This window comes from Panthera uncia (genome assembly GCF_023721935.1).
Source record: "Panthera uncia isolate 11264 chromosome B3 unlocalized genomic scaffold, Puncia_PCG_1.0 HiC_scaffold_1, whole genome shotgun sequence".
In the NCBI taxonomy this organism is placed as follows: domain Eukaryota; kingdom Metazoa; phylum Chordata; class Mammalia; order Carnivora; family Felidae; genus Panthera; species Panthera uncia.
In genome coordinates, this window is record NW_026057582.1 from 102,822,861 (window position 1) to 102,843,921 (window position 21,061).

General features: G+C 45.2%; 1 protein-coding gene across 22 annotated transcripts in view; it reads left to right on the top strand.

The window, feature by feature from the left end:
- Positions 1 to 21,061, top strand: part of TPM1 (tropomyosin 1) — a 186,793-nt gene that overhangs the window by 10,549 nt on the left and 155,183 nt on the right. For 4 of the 22 annotated variants that reach the window (XM_049613756.1, XM_049613747.1, XM_049613743.1 and 1 more), the window contains 7 exons: positions 2,812 to 2,945; positions 5,026 to 5,143; positions 6,448 to 6,518; positions 7,281 to 7,356; positions 7,800 to 7,862; positions 8,144 to 8,213; positions 16,324 to 17,206. In XM_049613756.1, the coding sequence (XP_049469713.1) occupies positions 2,812 to 2,945; positions 5,026 to 5,143; positions 6,448 to 6,518; positions 7,281 to 7,356; positions 7,800 to 7,862; positions 8,144 to 8,213; positions 16,324 to 16,406 (615 nt within the window). In that variant the 3' untranslated portion in view covers positions 16,407 to 17,206. Of the gene's footprint in view, positions 1 to 2,811; positions 2,946 to 5,025; positions 5,144 to 6,447; positions 6,519 to 6,774; positions 6,851 to 7,280; positions 7,357 to 7,799; positions 7,863 to 8,143; positions 8,214 to 9,626; positions 9,710 to 11,127; positions 11,322 to 16,323; positions 17,207 to 21,061 lie in introns of those variants that run through there. The other 18 variants (XM_049613748.1, XM_049613746.1, XM_049613755.1 and 15 more) reach the window with 8 other exon arrangements.

The following is a 21,061-nucleotide window of genomic DNA, read 5'->3' on the forward strand; positions in this document are numbered from 1 at the left end:
CTGGAGGCCATGAGAAGTGGCCGAGCCCACACACGAGGACCCAGGCAACTGGGGTTTTAGTCTTGTCTCCCACTGATGTCTGTATGGCCCGAGCAGGGTCAGCACTGTGGGTCAAAGCTCCCTCTCTCCTTTCTTTTGAAAGGAGAGCGGGAAGAGTGGTTCCCACAGGATTTGCCAGCTTCTTTGGATGGTGGGGCCGGGAAGGTGGAGGGATGGAACAGGTTGCATATTTATGTTGCAGATGTCTGCCGTCCCCTCTGACCTCCTGAATCAGAATTTCTGGGGATGGGGCCTGGAAGTTTGCATTATTAATACGCATCTTCTAGGGGATTCTGACACACAGCCAGTTGTGGGAACTGCTGGATGATGCCTAGAGACTCTTCCAGATAAACAGATGAGACCCCATTTTGTGAACCAGCCACAGGTCTGCTGTGTGCACGGTCCTGGCTCCTAGAATGGACCTCTGTTCCCAGTTGTTGCTTGGGGGCCCTGTATGAGGCCCTATATAGTGCCAAGAAGTCGAAGGTTCTACGACACGCTCCTGGGAAATAGTGACATTTACGTTTCAGGGTCCAGAGCTAAAGGAAGGAGTGGTTAGAGTGAGGGGCAATAAGAAGGAAGCTATGGATTGACGGGGGCCGCTTAGGCAGGGAGATCTTGTGTGCAGAGGCAGGAATGAGCACGGGGGCATGGTCTCCTTACTCTCCATGCCCCGGCCACATGACAAGCTGGGGACCTAGACTGCCCTGCCACCCGGAAGGTCCTTTCCCCAGAGCATAAACCCTGTTCTTTCTATGAGTACAAAGTCCTCAGGGTTGGGGCCCAGGTGAAACACAGAGCAGAACCTTAGAGTGTGGTGGCTACAAGAAAACATTTTGAAAATCATGTTGACATTTCTCTGGCCATAGCACCTGTAACGAAGATACTTGCCTTCATATTCAAAATAATAACGAAAGGTGAGGAATACTTTCAAGTGTATGACCTAGACATTCTACTAAGGTATTTTTGGTTTTGCTCTTCATTTTTGTTTTCAGCTTTCAGAGTTGCTTGTTTCCTGACAACCCCCCACCACCATGCCCCATTCATAAAAGGAATAGAATTGTGTTAGAAATGGAAAATACAAAAAAAGTGAACAAAGCTGACCTGACCTTAATGTATAGTTCCTTCCAATTTTTAAGAAATAGGGCTAGAACGACAGTTCCTTTTATGTAAGAAATGCATTGTCCCTATTACCCTCACTCCTCCTCTAGAAAAAAAAACATACTCATTGGCCGGTCAGACTTAGCAGAACCCATTACTAGCTGTGCACCCCTAAGGATTTACTTTGTGGGCCTATATGGATGCAAATTGTCCTCCTCAGAGCCATTTCCCATTTCTCCTTTTCCCTGTCTCCGTCAGCCTGTTACTACTACATAGTTAATTTTTGTCGAGATAAAAGTGTATTTGAATTTTTTATAAAGAGTCCTTCACCATGGTTGGAGATGCCCTAATAACTTCTCTTTCCCAGACAAAACTTGGCATTTAAAATTTTACAAACCCAGAGGAGCAAAGAGCTGAACATTCTCGTATTCATTTCATTCAAGGCCATAATCACAGCCTCTCACTACATGTGCCTTTCAGACTGAGTACGTCAGGAGTCCATGAGCTAAGAAAGTTGCTTTTGTTTAAATTATTTATTTTATTCAGTAGACATTTACTGAGCCCATATTCTTTCTGTGCAGAGAACTATGATTCCTTACATGTAGGAAGCTTCCAACTGAGTAAAGCACACAGAAATATGGATAGAACTGGCATGCCTTAAGTATGTATGGTAATTTTTAGAAAACTCTAAAGTGGTGTCCTGAAAACCTTCTCACCCCATGATAAGCACACATTCACAGTGGCTGCAGATGAGGAAATGGTACCTGATTAGTAAGTTCTCTCTTTGACTTCCAGGCATAGTATTAAAACAAACACCAATGCAAGTGTATGTAACGGATCATCATAGACTTGCAAGTGTTCTGAGGCTCACAGTAAAAAGTGCTTATGATAGCAGCTAATCGTTGCATCCCCCGAAAAGTAACATCTTAATTTAGGTACAGATACTAAATAAAAATAGTATCTGTACCGCTTTCTCCTAAGGAGTTTGAAACTTTTCTTGTAACAACCTTGCAAGAAATGCCAGTAAGCTTATCTCAAGAACACTTGGGAAATTTGTCTTGGCCCTGTTCCAGCATATGACCGAGTTCTCCTAAAGGGGTTACTGAAACGGGAGTGGGGGAGGGGCGGTTGTGTCTCTATGGCATATATTTTAGAAAGGCTGAGTTTTTAAATACTTTAGTTCCTTTCAAGACTCCTTTGAGAAAGTAGCCAGGAGGAAGGAGAATGCAGACTCCTGAGTCTGGTTTCCGGCTGGACTGCTCTTGTCCTATGTGGCGGAGCCTCGGTAGGTCTTGTCTCTGCCCAGTGCTCGAGCCCCCGTGAGTGAGGTGGCCGTAATGAAGCGCCCCTTTAGCAGTCAGGGGGACCCACTGTGGAGTTCTGTGGAAGAAAGGAACCAAGTGAGAGAGCACTTGGTAACGGTCCCTCTCTCCACTGAGAATGGTGCGTGTGGACTTAACACACGCAAGTGTGGACGTTCACTATATAAATCAATGTAGCAGTGTCTTCGAGAACTTTGGACTTGACCAGGGCGTGTAATGCACTTAGAGGTAGCTCACCACACGGCCAGGCTTCCTGTCAGAAATTGGTGTTTCTGGCTCAGCCACTTCCTGTAGGCAGTGCCCTCACTTTCTCTCCCAGTCTGAAATGCCTTTCACTGTCTCTGCCTAGGCTGAAGCCGATGTAGCTTCTCTGAACAGACGCATCCAGCTGGTTGAGGAAGAGTTGGATCGTGCCCAGGAGCGACTGGCAACAGCTTTGCAGAAGCTGGAGGAGGCCGAGAAGGCAGCAGATGAGAGTGAGAGGTGAGGGTGCCTCTCCCAGCCCACCTTTCTGCACAGGCCTCTCCTCCGGGTGGAACAGGAGGGCTTCTCTGATCTTTGGGGCTTCACAATTTTACAGTGCCTTGGTGGGATCGTCTCCTCAGTTGATCCCAGGTATAACTTTACTAGGTTTGTTCCTTTAACGTTTAGTGGAGCCCCTGTGTACAAAGCACTGTTTGAAATCCCAAGGTTACAAAGAAGAAAGAGCTCCTATTCCTGCCTTCATAGAGCTCATCGTCCAGAGAGGGAGATGGACCTTTAAATGAGAAATGCTAGGGATGCCTATTGGTTCTTTCATTCTTGCTGACTGCAGAGCAGTTAGACATTTCCAAAAGATAAACTTTATTTAAAATACACCAAGGAGACTGGGCCCAGATAAATGAACCATGCACTATCAGTTGTCAAGTAACCAGCAAATTGGTGGAAGAGGAAGCACAGATAAAACAGAAATATTATCTGCAAAAGTAAATTGTTTTGGACTTAGTAATGTTGGTAAGATACTGGTGCACATGTAAATATAGTCGGATACTCGTGTATTCAGAACCCACTCCCTGTAACCTGGCTCCACCTGATTATTACTCCAAGATACAGTTTTGTGGTAGTAAAGGAATACCATGGCCATATAGCCCAGCACAACTCCATGTATTCTAGAAGTTGTTCAACTGCTCAAGTTAATGTATTCATATTGCATAGAAGCGTTCCAAGAAAGACTGGACTGGAGAGTTTTCCTGCTTGGAAGCATGACAGAGTAATGTGGTGGCTCAGAACACTGGGAGTGTGCATCAGTGCTGTGGCCTGGGCAGGTGAAGGCAATCCATCATTCTTTCCATTTCTCCTTCTCCGATAGAAGTGAGTTTCTGTCCACTCACTCCGATAGAAGTGAGCACCCTGCCACCATGGGTAAAGAGTGATTTCAGCCTTGAAGATTAAAGAAGCATTTAAGTTGAAGTTTCCAGCTCCTTATTCACTGCTGCTTATTGTTTCTTCCCTAACCAAGAGTTTTGGAATTCCTTAAGATGACTCATCATCTTCTACCGTGCACACATGCCAGTGGTTTTGTGGCTGATTCTTCCTGAAATATACTTGCCAGTAAACGTAAAAGGCAATCTGGCAATGTTAGACTTTGTAGGAAAAAAAGGAACTCAGAGATCACTTACCCCACTCCCCTCTTTTTACAAATGAGAAGACAAGGGCTCAGAAGTTGATGGGGCCTGCCCACAGTCTCATGGTGAATTTATAGACAAGCCAAGAATTTTAGTCTTCTGATGCATCCTGTAGTACTTCATCATCCGAACTGCCTACTTAGATTTTGGTAAACGAATCCCATTTCATTTTATTTTATTTTTATTTTTTTAATGAATCCCATTTTAAAATGACTTATTCCATAAAACTGTAATACATCCCACAACAATTTACATTTTCGAAAACTTAACACTGTGAGACCCAGAGACAGCACAGACGATGGCATCAATCTCTCTGTCAACACCTCTATTATGTAAGAATTCTCTTAAAGGCAAAACTCACAGTTTTTCATCTAAAGTATTAGGCTGACCCATATGAAGTTGTCATTTTTGTAGGTCTGACATAGTCAAGTGTCAGCAGCGTCACATGGTTCGGTCTAATGTTTACGTTTGTGACTGATGGGGTGAGAACAGCTACCTTCTTTGTAGGAAGAAGTACACGAAGACAGATTTGTTTTTGTTCTAACTAGGAAGAAATCTCATTATTTATATAGCAAGTAAAGCATGTTGGCTTTTCCTGTTTCCATGCCTCCCAGTTTCAAGCAGGATCCTGACGTGGTACCTTTCATTTAACATTAGATCCCTGGATAGCTTCACCAGTATCGAAAGTGTGAGGTTTCGTTCACAATAAACAGAGAAGTGTATGTCTTTTTCTTCCTTCAGCTCTGGAAACTCTTGCTTCATCGTTTGGAAAATAAAAGCAGCCCTGTGCTCTATTTTGGTCTGCCAGTTACACCAAGCCTCACGGACCAGTGCAGCGCAGTGTGGGTTTACAGAGGTCTCCTCTAAACCTTGGGTCTTCTGCTTGTCTTCCTTTTCAGAGGCATGAAAGTCATTGAAAGTCGAGCCCAAAAGGATGAGGAGAAAATGGAAATTCAGGAGATCCAACTGAAAGAGGCCAAGCACATTGCTGAAGATGCCGACCGCAAGTATGAAGAGGTCAGATCTTGGGGCCCAGAGCCTCACAGACTCCCCTGCATTGGCCTGGGTGGGGGCCAGGAAGCAGTGCTTACAGCCTTGCGTTCTTCAGTGAAACGATCTGCTTCCTTGGTGGAAATGGGTGGTTTTGAGAAGCAGATTCCCTTTGTCTCCAGAAAACAGTTCTTATTTGATCCTGCTGAGGCATCCCAGTCTTGATCATGAAGCCAGGCCGTAGCACTGAGAAAGACCAAAGCTTCCCCTGCGATATCCCAGCTGTGCAGCCCCCAGACGAGGACAAAAGACCTTTGGCCAGGAGAGAGGAGAGTTGGGCCTCACTTGTGGAAAGAACGTCTCATACTGTCACCGTGCAGGCGGCTCTTCCTGGTGTGATTCACCTAACATGATCCAGTTCAGGCAGCATAGGGACACAGTCCATGCACTAAAGTCCGTGTAGATTCAAGAGGCCCTTTTCAATGTGTCCTCTCTTTTCAAGGTGGTAGAATCCTGTTATCAGGATAGGTTCACAGGTGAATCAGCTTCTGGCCATGTCTCCATGAGAACAACTTCCTGTGATAACAGCTAACATGACTGTTGCTTTAGTTTTATCTTAATGTGTCACGGCTGTCTTGAAATGGCATTGACACTCCTTTTTTCTATTATTGTTATTTACCACCATCGTTATTACTATTATTACTTCCAGGTTACACTATGCCTGCTACTTTTGAAATGCTTCAAAGGATCCCTTTGAAGCTCTCAGGTCCTTTCCTCTGCTAAATACAGAGTTGACTCCATTAGTCATCTTACCAGCTCATCTCAAGTTAGCTTCTCTTGGTATCCTGTTGTCATTTTTAACCTCCTCCACAAAGAGGAGGTTGAGGTACAGAGCTCTAAATTGATAGAGTTCTCAGGATTATTTTCAGTGGTTTTTGGCAGCCCCCACCTTCACAGCATCGGATGCATCTTGTCTCACCATTCTGCTATTTTCAAGATGGTGAATTTCCTCTCTCTCCCTTCCTGCACACTTGGGCTGGCTGCCCTGTAATTAAATGGACTTCACCTGAGTCAGACTTAAAGTCAGACTGCCTCCCCCAAACGAGCGACTCTGAGTGTTTGTGAGCAGAAGCCTCTGGTCTGCTCTCCCCTGGCCCTCCGGGTAGCGAGTTGCTTCTCTCCCATCCACGGGAAAGAGGGTCATCTCATTTGTCGATAAGAACTTCTAGGGGCCGGTGGAGCCAGTACCCACCTCCGTGTCCTGCCCCCATACTCAAAGCTTGCTGGCCCCATGGTATGTGTGTGTGTGTGTTGTGTTTGTCCTGCTACAGGTGGCCCGTAAGCTGGTCATCATTGAGAGTGACCTGGAACGTGCGGAGGAGCGGGCTGAGCTCTCAGAAAGGTAAGCAGGCCCCGTGCCGGTCTGCTGTGTGTGGGGTGCTACAGAGCAGTGACTAAACAGCATGACCTTCTGGCAGCTGCACATTGACCTGTTTCAGCTCCGGGCTCCTCCTGTGCTCATCCGACATGGATGAGCTGCGAGTACGGAACACGGAGGACTTGTGTGGGGTGTCTGTATGAATGCGTGTATCACTGCATGCCTTACCTGCACACTGATTTTGAGAATGGCCTTGTGCATTTCCTGTGTCCACTAACAGCCAAGTTCGACAGCTGGAAGAACAATTAAGAATAATGGATCAGACCTTGAAAGCATTAATGGCTGCAGAGGATAAGGTACTGATGGCTCATGTGTGGTTTTAGGTTTAACTGCAACCCAGACGCCTTTCAGCTTCCAGTGTCTACTGGTTCGTTCGGTATAACGACACCCTCTGCTGTCTTCTGTCTTGCTTTAAGTGCTTTCTTTGGGTCCTTTAAACTCCTTTGTTTTTCCTTCAAAATGCTCTTTGGTGCAGCCAAAAAGAAGCCAAATTATCATACTCCAAAATTACCGGATTTTTGTCACCCTGCCTTTCTGCTGGCGCAAGTTTAAGGAGGCAGTGTCCTCGGCACAATTGAGTTCTTTAATACCTGATGATTTGGCTACTTTAAGGCAGCCCTTTGTTCTCTGGGACTCGGTTTTCATTTTTTCCCATCCCTCTCCTTTTTCTCTCCTCCTTCTTTGGGCTTGTCTCCCACCCTTTCTGCCTCTGATCGAAAACATTAGCAAATGTGCCGAGCTTGAAGAAGAATTGAAAACTGTGACGAACAACTTGAAGTCACTGGAGGCTCAGGCTGAGAAGGTAGGCCAGGAGCATGGTGTGGGGGAGAAGCATCTTTTAAGAGCTGCTCGAAAGACCCATCCTTTTTCTCTTCTGAGGCCCTGCTGACGAAAGCATATTGTTTAGCAAATGGCATGATTTTGAGGTGATTTCCTGATGATTATTGGATAACAGATTCTCTTTTTTAATAAAGAACATCTTTTATGTCGAGTATGTGACTCGTCTATAACAATTCAATTTAAACCAACTGCCACATGGCTAAGTTATCTTGTTCTTATCCCATGTAAAACAATAGGCAAGAAAACAGAGAATGTATTGTAGTGTGCCATTTGATACCAGAGGCTCCGTTACCTCCTAAGGGATCCTCAACATCTGTTGGCTGGGCTGGCACTTTCTTTGTATTAGAAGACCTGAGTATAGAGTGAGCTGTAGCCTGACATCTGGAACGCTCTTTCTAATTACAGTACTCGCAGAAGGAAGACAAATATGAGGAAGAGATCAAGGTCCTTTCTGACAAGCTGAAGGAGGTAATACTATGAGTGTTTTAGAGGAAGCCAACTGGATTTTAAATGAGTCCATTTGTATAAAGCTGGTCAGGGCTTCTTCATTTCAAAAGTATGGTGATCCAAGTCAGGAATATTCAAAGGTGGTGTTGGAGTTAGTGCGCTGTGCTAGTGACTGACTGAAGTGTTCAGACCCGTTTTATGGGTGCTGTGCTTGATTTTGATTCTCTAGTTTTCCCTGTATTTGTAGCTCCTAGAAATGTAAAACCTCCCGATTTTGACTAAAATAAATGGAATCGTTACAGGCTGAGACTCGGGCTGAGTTTGCGGAGAGGTCAGTAACTAAATTGGAGAAAAGCATTGATGACTTAGAAGGTAAGATCTTAAGTTTTGTTTTTAATTTAGTCCTTATGGTTGAAAACTGACCTGGCGGAACACTTTGCCAATCCAAGTGCATCCTCCTGGATATACTTCTTTGCTCTTGCACCTTCTTCCTGCCTGTCCTTTGGGGTTTTCATTCTGTGGCTCTTAAACTCTTGGACCTGAGTCCTCTGCTCTCCAGATGACTGTTAGCCACCAGATGAGACACGTCTCTTTGTAAGGGCGGATGCCATCCAGCTTTCCTTCACACTGTGCAGAAGTGGGGCAGGTTTATTTGTTGTTGTTAGGTGAGAATGACTTAGTGTATTCTCTGCTTATTGATACCTCCTAATTGTCAGAGTGGCATGGATTCGTTTTTAGACACAACTCGTCTTCCAAGTGTGAATTCAATGTAACAGTTGGGTTCTTGTGGTTTTAAGTCCTTAATATTTTGGTAAATGCTCTATATTCTGAAAGGGGGGGGGGTGGGGGTAATAGGACATTGTGTTTTGAGATTATGTTCAAGCCTTTCTCCCCTAAGATATTTAGGTTTTTGTTTTAGTAACACCTGCCTTTGTCTCACGGAAATCCTAAATGTTGAACTCTGAGGCTCGTGAAGGGTCAGCTATGAAAAGGAAAGAAAGGAGAATGCATAGAATATACAAGAAAGGCAGAAGGGGCTGGCGAAGGCATCCAAGCTAGTGGAGAAGAGAGAATGACAGGTGGTTGTAAAACAGTCTGCCAAAGTGCAGCAAAGTGTGAAACCTTCATCGCTACAAAAACTAAATTGCAGACTTGGCAAGAGCCCCACCATAAACGTGTGGCTGTCCTCGCTTTTCAAACCTCGTGGGCCAGTAACAGGGTAGGTTAGTGAGAAGACCAAAGGAGTAGCTCACAGGACACTAAGAAACCGACATCCCAGTGGTCTGGTTTGGTCAGGAAGTCAGTGGCTTGAAGGCGGAGCCAGATAAGGATTACAGAGTCACAAATTGTCCTTCCAAAACACTGCCCTTGGGAATTTTTTCCACTGTTGAGAGTTGCAGATGGCTGACTACTCCAGTGGAATTAAAATATAGCTATAGAAAGGAAAGCTATTCTATTACCTACCCAGGAGACGGCCTTCTGTGGTTGTATTCAGGGTGTAACATGATTTACTGAGAAACCAATCCTATTTGTTATGATTTTTCATATTGAGTCTTTCTTGTTTTATTTTCTAATGGGTTTTGTTCTTTTTGTTTTTGTTTCAATTCATTTAAAAACAAAACGCACGCCTCCTGCATTGGCCACCTGCTGCGGCATCACTTCCTTCATGCATTGCCCTTTTCTTGCTGCTGTGTGGGGATGGTGTCCGTGCCACCCTCGCTCACCCTCCATCTCTTGATCACTCTCCATGCCCTTGCACCTCTGCCTTCCACTTCCTGGTCATAGACGAGCTGTACGCTCAGAAACTGAAGTACAAAGCCATCAGCGAGGAGCTGGACCACGCTCTCAACGATATGACTTCCATGTAAATGTTGATCCACCCTGCCTGCTCACATCCGTGCCCTCACGCTAATATGATAAACTCACCACTGCTGCCTTCTGTACCTCCAGAATCTCCATCTTCACACCTTTCTGTTTGCTCTCTCTGCATAATCTAGGATAGTTATTGTCTGCTCACATTCTACTAATAGAAGAGCCGAGTAGATTAAGTCAGTCTATACACATCATTTTCCCTTCAGAATGTGTTCATTTCATGATCTCTGAGCTAGATTGTCCCCACCAAGCAGTGAACTGAAATATGAATGGCTTGAGCACTACCCTTTTAGGAAATTAAACGAGGCTCAAGTAAAACTAGAAGGCTACGCAGTGGTGCAGGAGCTTCCCCGGAAATATCAAAGATCGGTTTCCCGAGATTCGATTAAATACAATAGGATCATTTTTGGTAAAAGAAATATACACTTAAGGAACCCTCAAGTGTCTGGTTACTGAGGATCTGAGAGGAGATTGATCCAGTACAGCCTAGGGATGGTTGAGAGATGATCTCTTCCTCACCTGTAAGAATTCTGGAGAGAAATGGTTCATCTGCTGAATAACCGAGGCTTTAATTTTCTGTGTTTAAATAAACGGCATTGAAATATTCACAGTGAACACCACAGCTGGTGTCAAAGAATTGGGATACGAGACACCGATTACACAGTATGAGTTAAGCAGTTAATGGCTCACCTTTAACTGTGTGAGGCAGTGAGAGAGTAGATACCTTGTTCACATGCGAACTTCGATCATACGCAACTAATCCACGTATTGCTAACCCAACCTAAGCATTACACTTCTTCTGCCTCTCTAAATTCTAACTTGGAGTGTTCCACAGAGCGTTCTCTTCATTCTAATAATATAGCGCTGAATTCCACCTAAGCTCTGGAAATTTCAGACCCACCCATGTATGAACATGGTAGCGTAAAGAGTGTGGCATGTGCCTGCTGCCTTACAGGCTATAGAATTTCCACATCACCATTAGAGACGTGACTGTCGCCATGGAAAGTAGAGAGAATTCCATCCTCTCTTCCTTCGTTTGTAAATGCGGGGGTGAATCAGAACATCTGTCTCTAGGTCTTTTCTGGTGCTAAAATGTGGTGATTCTATAGGGAAAATTTGTGGCACCAAGAATGCTCAAATATTCTGAAAGGTGAGTTAGCTTAAAACCTGTTTTTGAATTCTACTCGTGGGCCTTCTTGATGATGGACCGTCACCCAGAGGGGCCTGTGCTGGCCTTGGGTCTAGACACGGGTGGGCGAGGAGGGACATCGTCCTGCAGGTGCGGCTAGCAGTGGGTTTTGCATGTCTGCTTCCTGCCTGGGTTTCAAGTGCTGCTCTCATCTGTTAGTTTGCTTTTCCTTTTTTCCATTGTGCCACTTTTTTTCTTTTTCTCCCACCTTTTCTCCTCATGCAGATAAGTTTCTTTGCTTCACTTCTCCTGAGACCCCTTCATCAAGCTGGCTGTCCCACCTCTCTGAGCTCTGCGGTTTGTCTGTTCTCCATCTGACCTGGCTCATTCTTTTAGCATCCTGCCTGAGAGCCAGGCACACTGCTTTCCATTGTACAGAAGCTCCTCATTTCAGTGTAAAATAAACACTGTGTAAGCTATTTCTGTTTGCTATTCTTTTTACTTCTTATTTATTGACATCTCAGTTTCAACAAAACTAAATAATAAAACTACAAATCTGCTTCACACATAGGAGGCTTAGTTTTGGCTGCTACCCTTTTTTTTTTTTCATTCTGAACATGAATATTAAACGTTGGTAAAGCACTAGTTCCTCACTGGACTTTTAAAAAATACTCAAGCATGGGTCCCTCTCAGAGTTTTGGTTTCCAAAGATTAAAGAGTGGGGTGTTTTGTTGAGATTGTGATGGTGCTGGTGTATAGTCCTCACTGAGAACCCACACAGGGCACATTGCTTGTTGGAGTGGCAGGTGTGCCTTGAGCAGTGCCTTCCTCTGCCAGAGGTGTAGTTAGATGTGTCAGTGCTGAGTTGGCCCTGTTCGTGGGGCTGCAGCTAACTAACACAAGGCTCTGCCGAAGGCTCCACAGCCGTCCCACGCTGCTGGGACTTCACATACTGGAACTTGGATCCAGTGTTATTGAGATTATTGTTGATCCTCCTTTACAGCACAAAGAACAGTTAAAGATTTTTAAAAGTATGTTCATTACTTAGCCACCTTCATTTAGATCACGAGATGACATCTTAAGTTTTCTACATATGGTTACATTTAAGGCAAGATTCATTTTTGTGCCCGTAAGGACCTTATGTATTCTTTAGGAGGAGTTGTGCATACATAATCTTTGTGATAATAGCAGTTTTTTTTTTTCATTTGTAGTTGTTATTAAAGTATAACCATTAGGGTTGGTTCTTTTTTTGCCAGTGTAGTTAGTGGAAATTGTTCAGAATACAGTTTTTTTTTAAGTTTATTTATTTTGAGAGAGTGTGAGTGGGGAATGGGGAGAGAGAGAAAGAGAGAGAGAGAGAGAGAGAGAGAGAGAGAGAGAGAGAGAGAATGAATATCCCAAGCAGGCTCCATGCTGTTAGCACAGAGCCCAGCGCAGGGCTGGGACTCACGAACCGTGAGATCATAACCTGCGCTGAAATCAAGAGACGCTTAACTGACTGAGCCACCCAGGTGCCCCAGAATACAGTTATATTTTATTTAGGCTTCGCTATTTTTACTTTAAAAACAATGGTTAAGTGATTAAAAAAAAATTTTTTTAACGTTTTTTTATTATTGAGAGACAGACAAAGAGCGTGAGCAGGGGAGGCGTAGAGAGAGGGGGAGAGACAGAATCTGAAGCAGGCTCCAGGCCCTGAGCTGTCAGCACAAAGCCAACACGTGGCTCAAACTCAAAAACTGAGAGATCATGACCTTCGCTGAAGTCGGTGGCCCAACCAACTGAGCCACCCAGGCGCGCCAATGGTTAAGTGATTTTAAAAGAAATTGCAAAATTAGAACTTTAAAATGATGTGGATTTTTGTTTCTTAATTCCCAACATTTCTGCAGCTCAGCAGTCTGGCTCTATTCCTCCTGTGTTTTAAACGTGAGTGATCTTGATCTGTTTTTGTTAGCCTGAGAGTGTTGACATATACCACTATACTCAAATGTAGACAAACTGAAAATATTGTCAATTGCTCCACAAAGACATCAGAGTAGAGAAAAAATACTCTTTAAGAGGGCCATAAATTAAAGCATTTTAATACTGGTGTAGTAGACTTTTTAAAATTTGGAATCTGGAAGTCGGTGTCTCTCCCTTGAGAGTGTAAAAAAAGCCTTCTATAATTTCGTGGATTTTTTTCCCCCTAAAGCTCCTTGGGTCTGCTTTTGACCGTGATTCCTGTCATATATTTTTTTAACTTCCTAGTAATAGAAGGGGGCCCTTCTCTGAGTGCCCCTACTCCCTGCTATAGACAAAATGACAGGTCTCCAAGTTCTGCTGAGCAGATGTGTAGTTAATTCTGGAGGCACATCTGTTTTGGGGGGGGTGGTGGGGGAAAACTTTGCAGAGACTTTCACACTTTGTGTAAGTACATTCTACAAGGAGAAACGGGAAAATGATGCATTGGGAAGGCAAATCTGGAAGAGCCCCAGGAGGTAGGGGTGCACGAAAGGATAAATAGCACCTTGATTCTGTCAAGAAATTGCCGGTGTCCAGGTTTCTAGTTCACAGAGTCAGGCCATAGCTGCAGCTGCTTCAAGAACCTGGTTGGACCAAACAGAAAGCATTCCTGAGTCTGGGCACTGGAGGCTCCAGACATCTGGGAGGTAGGACAGGAGCAGAAAATACTTCTGAATGTAAAACCACTTCTGGTTCCTGCCCCCAGTCTACCCAGGCATGGCAGCTCCATGACAGCTGAAGTGGAGCAGGCCCAGAGGGGGATGTGGAGGGACAGCTGTCATTTAAGCTGAATTTACATTGACCTTCTGGATTCTCTAGGGTTTCTCCAAAGTTCTTTTATTCCAGCTTGGCCAAACCTGCCTGCCTGTGGCAATCGCCCCCCTGCATTAGCGGTAATATTGCCAGTGGGGTTTAAATTTGCAACCCCCAAGCATGTGTCCTTTGCAGGACACTGTGGAAGGCAGCGGAGAGGTGGTGAAGAGCTGAGCCCAAAATGTTCTTTGCCCTCGATGAGCTGGCCATTTTGCTGGAAGGTAGAGGAGTGAAGAGAGCCCAAACTCCTAGATGGTGTATGTTTGGAGCTACCTGGAAGAGGTGACATTTGACCGGCGTTTTGAATATCCAGAAAATGAGGATGAGCAAAGAGGACAAAGTAGCAGACACTCCAAGCTAGAAAGCATAGTGCAACCTAGCATCTTCCCCATCTTCTGTCACTTCTCAGAGAAAGCTGACATAAGAACTGATTAATTTCCCGACACCCCTGGGGTCCAGAGGCTGGATGGGTTCATTCTCCCTGGGGTTAGGATTGTCAGCTTTTCGAGATCGGTCGGTAGAATTTCTGGGTCCAGGTTGTCACTGTCATTTGAACCAGTCGTATCTCCTCCAACTTTTCATAGTAAATGCCAGGTTCTTGTCATTTCGGGGGCATCCCCTGGGCCATCAGATACAGACTGACACCTGTAGTTGGCCTCCCTAGCGCATGAGCAGATTAGACGCCAGTGTGTAAAACTGATGCTGTGCCGGTGGCCTTGTGGATGTTTGAGGTCTTGTCCGTGCTGTACGCCTCCATCTCGCGCCACACACGAACGCCATTCTCTTCAAGAAGTCGGCAAATGAATTTTACGTCACTTGTGCATGGAGACACGGGCTTGTTGTTGTGCTGTTTGAGTAGTGTAGCACCCTGTGTCAAAACGACGAGAGGTCAGAGTGCACCCTGTATGGTGGTGATTGGGGGACCGACAGGGAGCTTAGTTCTGCATTTTAAGAGCTGAGTGCACAGGCAGCCGGGGGGTGGGGGTGGGGGGCCCTCCTGGTTCTGCCTGAAAGGAGAGCCAGTCCCTGGAGCGCAAGTGAAAGGGGTTCCTGGAAGAGGTGGGCAAAATGGGCGGGTTCAGGTTTCACTGTAAGATCTCCACAATGACCCCCTGTCTTGGCTCCTCAGGCTGTTGCCAGGAACTGCATTCGGCTCCATTCACCTAGGGGTTTTAGTAAGGTGCAAGAGGAACATTCCCCCTCTCTCTTTCTTGCCCCTGTCACTCCCTTTCCCTCCCTGGCCACCAAGACAGAAATCCTGGCTCGTCCTGAGTCTATCAGGCCTTTCCCACCCATCCTTCCTGAGCACGGGACAGACGACCACCGGGTAAGGGTGAGCTGCTCGGCAGGTGACCTGAGGGATCTCTGTTAACTCCTTCACCACATCTGGCTAACCTGTCTTCCTTCTGCCTCTTCTCTTCTGCTAACCTGCTTGCTGACCTGTACAGATCAACTCTACCAGCAACTTGAGCAAAACCGCCGCCTAACTAACCAACTAAAGCTGGCCCTGAATGAGGATTAAACTTAAGTGGGAAAGAACTTGGGCTGAATTCTAGGAATGGAGCCCATGGGCAGGAAGTCCAGGACTGCCATGCCTTCAACTAATAGGGCCGACAGCACTTGCTCTCTGCAGAATCGTACATGGAGGGAGTTAGCAGAAAGGCTGGCTTCATCTGCGTCTTTCTTCCTCTTATAATCTGGAATAATTAAGTTCTCTTTAAACCCAAAACTGCTTTTATGGTAAAGTTATGTGTATGTATATGGATCAAACATTTATAACAATCAATTCAGCAATCGCAGTTCTTCTTGTTTGAACTGATACAGAATGGGGACCAAAAATTGTTTTCTGTTTCCCACAGAGAATGAGTTCTGCCTAAGTTAGAAAGCCAAAGCCAAGGAGTGTGTAACTATATACGTATACATATTATATATGATGCAATATATAATATATATATATATATTGCTATTACATATTCATATTCCTAACTTCTTAATATCTGGTATAGCGTTTGATTAAATGTACCTATGCTTGGGCAAAATAGCTTTTGAAAACAGGAGCTCATGTCAGAAGTCCCTGATTGTCTAAAAGGTATGCTTTTATTCCGTCTAATGGTGTTGTTGGAATCTGGTGAGAATGTCATGCTAATAATAAATATAAGAATAGTAAGAGAATGTCCTACTGAAGTGTGCATGAAACTTGGATATTTTTTTTTAATGAGCAACAGAAATAAATCATTTTAAAAGTTGTCAGAATACCGACTTATATCATCTCTGTCTTCTGTGTTAAACACAGCTCCCAGATCTTTAACTGCCTGTAACTCAGAAATGTCTGCCATAAGTAACTTGAGTGCTGCAAGCACCGTCGCTGTCCCCGTGGCATACGGCCGGGGGACCTTCACCAAGCCCCACCCGTGCTCTGTTCCGAGTGGCCTGTTGGTGGAGGTTCCCCCGACTGCTCTGTGAGAACCTGCTGTGCCTCTAGTCCCTTTGGGTCAGAGATGTCTTGTCCCTTTGTAGGTCCTTGTCTGGAAATGAGCAGTATCTTACAAGCATGCCTTGTCCTAATCATCTCATCTTTGTTTGTGACTGATGTTTGCTGCCTAAATGTACAAACCGCCTCTGTGTCCAAAGTGCAGCTATTCATGACTTAATTTTCTAATCCCATCACAGAGAAAGTGGCTCATGCCAAAGAAGAAAACCTTAGTATGCACCAGATGCTGGATCAGACTTTACTGGAGTTAAACAACATGTGAACCCTCCTTAGCTGCGACCACACTCTTTCATGTCATTTTGTTGTCGTTTTGTTTTGTTTTGTTTTGTTTTGTTTTGTTTTGAAACACCACGCTTACCATGAAACCCCTTAAACGCATTTTTATTTACTTTTACACTGTCACAGAAACATCCACAAGATACCAGCTAGGTCGGGGGTGGGGAAAACACACACACATACACACAGACAAGGCGAGCCCATGGCAGGGCCGTAATGACTTAAATGTGCCATTTCCCGGGTTGACGTTGCCACACTTAGTAGAGAGTTTTGCAACACAGTATACTCAGCCAGTCTAGGAATCCTCACTAAAGCAGAAAGATTTCCACTCAAAGTGCCAACGCTGTATTCAACAGGAAGGTTAATGTTGAAAACGCAATCAGGTGTGGATTGGTGCTACTTTAAGCAAAAGGTCCCACTGTGGTCTTTCGTTCAATATTGTACAATTTAGAATCCTGTCCGACACTAATTTATTTTGTCTTGAGTTTTATTATGAGATGAGACTGCGGATCCGGTATGCCTGAATTCACTAACGCCAAGGGTTTGTAAGGCACGCTGCTCTTTTAAGACTTCTAGGGCCTTCTCATTGGCACACCTGCGGCTCATTACAACTTGTAGGATAGCATTCGATGTGGACTTCCACTCTCCATTTCTCCATGTTCAAGTGAAAGATTTAGGCACTACGTACAATTGGTAAAGAAAAATCATTTTCTTAAGAGTTATAACTATATGTAAACATTGTATAATGGTATGGAATAAAATGCACATTGTAGGACATTTTCTAAATTTGGTGGTCCTGTCATTTGTATGTTTTTACTTGGTGAACTTTAGATGGTGTGGTCAACCTACCTTCCCTCATGAATGGTTTCTTAAAACAGTATCCCAAAGATTGGGGGAAACCGAATTCTGAGTGTTACCCTTCCAGAAGCTCTCGAGGCAGCATCCTTTTGGTCTGTTAGAGTTAGAACCCGCAGGAAAGACCCCGTCCAGAAAAGCCTTCCTCCATGATGTGGTCATATATCTGCACATACGTAAAGGCTTTTACAGTGACTGTAGTGGTTTGGGGGGTTTTCCTCAAGTCTTAGCTAAGTCCCTAGCGATGGCACATACACCAACACATAGTGAGTGAATGCACCAAGTATGCCCTTGTCCCCCAGCAGTGTGACTCGAAAAAGTATTGCTGTAAAGGGTCTTTGTGATTTTCTGCTTTCTCACTTGTCTTGAGTTCTAAACTCCAATACATCTTCGTCTTTTTGGACTTGGAAACTGAAAATATCACAGGTCGCTCCTGAAGACTCACAGCAAACGAAAGATTACGAACACTATTAGTTGGCCAAACTTGTGCTGCAGGGCGGAAAAGGACGTTCTCTTGGAAAGCAAACACGGGAGGATGGAAATAAATGGAAACGGATTTGGATGACAGATTATATTTTCATTGAAAAGTATGAAGTGTATCTGTAGCTCTTCTTTCAAGTCCTTTGATCAGGTATTTTCTCTCCACAGAAAGGGTGTGTAAGGCAAAGAAACTCCTTGGGTCTCAAATTCCCCTCGTCTTCACCGCCCCTAGGCTCACCCCTGCCCATCCTCAGCAAGACCAAGAAGGCCTCTCTGCCCAGCAGCCTTTCCTGAACCCAGCACCCTTTCACTTTGGGCGCCAGGTCTGGCTTGACCTTTCCTAGCTGCCTAGCTGCATCAAGTCCCTAAATCTGAGATTCTTCATCAATCAAGTGGAGACGAGAGTCTCACCTAGCTCCTAGGATATTACATGGGACTGGAATGCGTCACCTTTGTAGTAAAGTACGTAACACAGAACGCAGGACATGCTTGATAACCATTAGCCGCTGCCGCCCTCGTCATGCCGCATGTGCATGGACTACAGCAGAGCAGATTTGATACCGGACTTGGTAAGGCTGGGGCAATGCTAAACTTTGCTCCAGATGGTGATGATTATTAATTCATTTCTGAGATACCGCTTGCCAGAACCTGTACTAACGTGCCTTCCGAGTGTTACTTCAGCTTCACATCGGTCCCTGCTTTATTTACACAAAACCCGAGGCTCGGAGAGTCCATGAAACTACACACAGTCCCATAGCTCACAAGGAGGGGGTCCTGGCTTCAGATTTGGGCCTGTGTGACTCCAGAGCCCTGTTTGGATTCTTCCACTTGTTTTAGATGCTTTAGGGCAGAAGAAGATCAACTGCCAGACGTAGCTAGAAACAGACGAAGCCGCAAATACGGTTGGGGAAGGAGGAGACAGGGAAGGTGTATGCAGAGTCAGCTCTCTGGCCAACATGACCCCTAGTGAGTGGTTTACTGCCTAACTTCCTCCCTGGCTTTCAGGGGTCGGCTGAAATAATTAATGAGGCATTGATTATTCAACTTATTCACCGATTCAAAGAATTATCACCTGATCTTTCTGATGGGGGGAACACCCTGTCTCCACATGGCACTCACCTTGGGTCTGTTCCAATGTGATAATCCCGGAACACGCCGCCCCTGTGAGGTCAGGAGAAAGATGAGGGCTCTTCAGCGTGGAAACACCGAGGCTGGAAGCCAGTATGATCACTGCTTAGAAAACCATGAAGTACAGAGAAATAGTTCAAGATTCATACCCTAAATTCCATTAACAGGCCCGGATTTCAGAATGAGAAGTTGGAAAACGTGCCTTGTTCAGGTAAAGCAAGGTGGCTCTCCACAGAAAAAGGGCTACAAGTAAGAAATAAGCATCTCCCAAAAATGTTTAAAGTTACGATGAGAGTTGTGCAGACCGTTGCTTTCTGGACACAGTCTGAGCTTTTTGAGGCTGGCATTGAAGAGAACAATTCCTCTACTTATTATTGCTCCTGGAGATGTCCTTAGCAGAAAGAAAATCTAATTTTTGAGTATGCTGGTATGTATCCTCCAGAATTTAATACTTTGGGCCTGATTTCCGCCCCCCCCCTTCCGGGGTGGGGGGGAAGGCTTTTTACTTGAACAAACATTTGAGTGCATGTTAGCCATTTTTTCAACTTGTCAACACAATTTGTAGATGTGATTTTGTTTTAAAATCTGCAGTCAGATGTACATACAGGGGGAGAAAAAAAGTCTGAATTCTCCAATCAAAACAAAAAGTCCCGGGGTGTTCAGGGAGCCATCATTTCCAGAATTGGAGACAGAGGGTTTTGGGAAAATATTCGAGATGTCAGGCGGTGCAAGAAGTGTACCTTCCATTATGTATACTTTTTGACATTGAGGGTTTTCAGAGCTCTGTTCCTCCAACAGATGTCATAAATTTTGTGTGTCAAACAATGAATGAAGCTATGTTGAGGGCCCGCTAATAGGAATGCAACTTTTGCGGAATTTTTGACAAATGGGCATCGACCTGGAGGATAAGACCGGTGCCAGCCGCCTGTGAGAGTTTTATTTCCATCTGTTACCAAGGCCGTGGAGAACAAAGAGTCAAGTCACAGCCTTATCAGGGCCTGCCAAGGCTGATGCCCTAACCGCAATGCTGATTCAGAGCCGGAAGGAGGCCTAGAGAGGTTCAGTGGCTTGGTCAAGGCCGCTCAGCTGCTTGAGTTCAATCCCATGGAGTTCAGCTCTCCCGAGGGGCCTGGAAAGCAAATGGGCAAAGCTCTGAAACCCGCCCCACCGCTCACTGTGTGAGCTCGGTTAATTTCACCATTTGAGCAGTCATTTCTTGATCCTTAAGGGAGAGGGTTTGTTTCTTCACGTGCTTCTTCACTTCCCCACGAGCCTGGGAACTAACCGAGGTGGATTGTGATGATGCTCCTGCCACCTCCAGTCCCTTCTCTGCTCCTCAGCTGGAGCCCCTTTCCTCCTTCCTTGGGGTCCTTAGGAAAACGGAAAATACCTTCTTTCCTTTTGGAGTGAAAACCTCCAGGACCATTCCTCTGGAGGCCACTCGTTGCAGTGAATCAGTACCTCACACCTAAGAGCCATTCAAAATGCGTTTCTTGATTGGACAAATGGCCAGACACAAACGCTCAAGTAACAGAGTCATTAACCATCTATGCACAGAAGGTTAAGAATGTGTTTTTTGTTTTTTATTTTTTTGATGTTTATTTTTGAGAGAAAGAGACGCAAAGCGCTAGCACGGGAGGGGCAGAGAGACAGAAAGGGAGACACAGAATCTGAAGCAGGCTTCAGGCTCTGAGTTGTCAGCACAGAGCCTCACACAGGGCTCGAACTCAAGAACCGTGAGACCATGACCTGAGCCGAAGTTGGACACTTAACTGACTGAGCCACCCAGGCACCCCGGTAAAAAATGCTTCAAAGCAATAAATTGAGATTTCATTTTTTAAGCAAAAACACTGGCCTTTGAAAGTCAGTTTTTTGTTGCTGGCTTCTCAAACTGCATTTGGATGTGCTAGTGAGTAGGAAAGCAGACAGTAGGAATACTGCCCCTGGTTCGTTCTTGAGGAGCCGCTGGGCAGGACGGCTTGGGAATCCACATCTCCAGAGGAAAGCTGGTGATGGCAAAACAAGCCATGTGTGGTGGGCGGGGTGGGGGGGTGCAGTGCAGGATTGTCGGTCCTGTCTCCCAAGGGGCCTCCTGGGTCTGGCTGGGCCAAAGTTCCTCTGGGTGTATGTTGCATGGGGTTGGGGGGGGGGGGGGGGGGGAAGAAGGAAGCACACTTC